Source organism: Sinocyclocheilus rhinocerous, unplaced genomic scaffold, assembly GCF_001515625.1.
Source record: "Sinocyclocheilus rhinocerous isolate Xijiao unplaced genomic scaffold, SAMN03320098_v1.1 scaffold2196, whole genome shotgun sequence".
NCBI lineage: Eukaryota > Metazoa > Chordata > Actinopteri > Cypriniformes > Cyprinidae > Sinocyclocheilus > Sinocyclocheilus rhinocerous.
In genome coordinates this window covers 107,222-109,816 of record NW_015656189.1, presented here as the reverse complement: position 1 = coordinate 109,816, position 2,595 = coordinate 107,222, and the positions used below count along the sequence as shown (strand labels likewise).

The window sequence follows — 2,595 nt, the reverse complement described above, 5'->3', positions numbered from 1 at the left end:
TTTTGCTTTTTGGAAATGTCTAATATGTTAAAAAGGTTTTGTTTTTTTTTTTTTTTTTTTTTTTTTTTTTTAAGTAATTACTGCTTCAGGAAATTATTCATGTTTTTATTTTATTTTATATTATTTTTCACAAGTAAATTTTGTAAATGTTGATGGGTTTTTGTATTTGGTATGTAAAGAAATCGTGCTGTTTTTGTCATTTATTCTTTGTGCTGTAATACAGACAGTAAAATGAAAAGATGTTATTCTTATCCTATAATGAAATACTTATGTGACAAATCATTCAAACTTCAAAGATAAAAGTTCATAGTTGATGTAATGTTCCTTGTTGTTAGTGTTTTTTAGTTCAGTGTGTTATGAATGAAATTTATGTTTTCTGAATGAGAATTGTTGCCAGTGTTATGGTGAAACAAGCTTATTTTGAGATATATTAAGTATTTTGTTGGTCTGAGTGAGTTTTGGCAGTGAGGCCAACTGTTTGGCCAAGATTCATGTTGGTAATGCAGGCTGTATGAACAGTTTTGAAAATGTGGCTGCAGTATTGAACAATGCTTGTTAGCAATTGAAAAATAAAACTGTAATAAGATCATATTAAGGTCCCACTCTATATTAGGTGACTTTAAATACCACATACTTTATAATAAAATAATCAATTGTTAGGTATAATGTACCTATTGTGTTCATGTTGTATTGCAAAACACTTTTGCTGCTATTGAGGTGGGATACGGGTAAGGTTAGGGGCAGGTTTGGTGGTATGGTAAGGTTTAAGGGGTAATTACAGATGTAATTACAGGACAGTATTTAGTATTTTCAAATATGTTCAATGTAAAAACATGTATGTACACAATAAATGCATTGTATCAAATGATTTACTTAAATGTAAGTACATAGTAGTTAAGGACACTTAATATAAAGTGGGTCCCATATTCCAAAAATGTTGGAAAAATGTTACTCATTTAAAAGAAATTATAAAAAAAAATTTTTTTTAAAAATTAAGACAGAGAATGGGCAGTGTGTTTTATATTCTTACCTCCCCAGGAGACAAAGATGAAGTGCTGCCATTCTGCTGCAATGCTGATGGCGTCCACTGTGCTGAGATGCTCACTTTCACATTACTAAAAGTCTTTCGTGATGAGTGAAGCAGGACATAGCTGGATAGAGAATGGATGTTGTTAATTACACCAAGTCATTAAATTTAAACTTCAAAACCATATGGCACCAACAGAAATGCAACGCATACATTTCTAACTTGCCACATGTATTTTAAACCACTTTTTCCTTTCTTTTTAAAACATTTTTCTATTTCTTTATCTTGAATAGTCTTATAAGGTGCCTTGCAAAAGTCTTCACACTCCTTCACTTTGTCCCAATTTTTTTACATATTGCAACCTTATGCTAAAATGCTTTAAATTATAAATTTTTTTTACCAAATTTTTTTCCACAAATTATGTGGAAATTAACAAATTAAACCACTCCCCACGCCCCATAATGACAAATTCAAAATGTGTGATAACTTTGCAAATTTAATGAAAATTAAAAAAAACGGAAATAATTACACTGGATAAGTTTTCAAGCCAATTGTGGTCATCTTTGCAATGTTTCTACACTTTAACAGCAAAATGCAAAAATCAAATCCTGAGGTGAAAGGAACTGCCTGCAAATCTCAGAGACAGATATTGCGAAAACTACATATTTTTTATTCTGATGTTGCTAAATTATAGCCAATCACTGCTAGGTTCCTATAACAGCTAGATTAATCATATAACATTTCAAGAAATCAGAATACAGCTGGTTAAGTGACACGCAGAACTTTGTGCTACATGTCATCTAAGATGGCCAACAAGACAAAGTTCAATATTCTTATTATGTACAATAAAACATTGGCTGAAACATGTCAGTAAATCATGAAAGTAAAGCACGTCACTGTTTTTTTTTTTTCCCCCAACACCCAAGGACCCACAAAAATCACTCTTGACCATCACAGGGGTCACAATAATAAAGAAAAGCTAGATATGCTCAGTAACATAATAATGCCCAGAAACTGATTACCATGGTAAGAACGGAGGGCGGTAGGAATAGGACAGCATACCTGAGGAACGTGAGGAGAAAGGCTAGCAGGTGATGATAGGTATAGAGGGGCCACATTATATGGGTCTGGATCAAGAGGGGGAGGAAGTGGAGAATCTGGAGTCTTCAGGACACTCTACTGCACCATCTACAAACACTATACATTCAATCACTGTAAAATCTATCCATCGATAAATGAATCAGCGTTCTTACTGTGGCACTTTAATACTCGTCTGCAGATGAATATACATATTTACAGTCTTCCACAGATACGCTAATATCTAATCAATACTCACCGGTTAAATCATTTGCTGTGATTCGATCTCTGACTGGAAAATATCGTCATTATTTTAGGATGCTGGATGCAACGTAAACACACGCTAAAGCATAAACACGGACGTCTTCTTCTTCTGATGTTTATTGGCGGTTTTGGCAAACCAACTTAAAAAGGTGCATTACCGCCACCTACTGATCTGGAGTGTGGCGTGAACAGATTTGGTAGAGAGAAGGATATTCTTTAAAAAAAAA

The 2,595-nt window shown here is 33.3% G+C and overlaps 1 protein-coding gene across 1 annotated transcript in view; it reads right to left on the bottom strand.

Annotated features, from left to right (window-relative positions):
• Window positions 1-2,469, bottom strand: part of LOC107719875 (sugar phosphate exchanger 3-like) — a 24,498-nt gene extending 22,029 nt beyond the window's left edge. The window contains exons 1-3 of the mRNA XM_016527415.1: window positions 2,364-2,469; window positions 2,090-2,224; window positions 1,031-1,151 (exon numbers count right to left, since the gene is read on the bottom strand). Coding sequence (XP_016382901.1) covers window positions 1,031-1,151; window positions 2,090-2,145 — 177 coding nt within the window. The 5' untranslated portion in view covers window positions 2,146-2,224; window positions 2,364-2,469. The remainder of the gene's footprint in view (window positions 1-1,030; window positions 1,152-2,089; window positions 2,225-2,363) is intronic.
• Window positions 2,470-2,595: the final 126 nt, after the last annotated feature.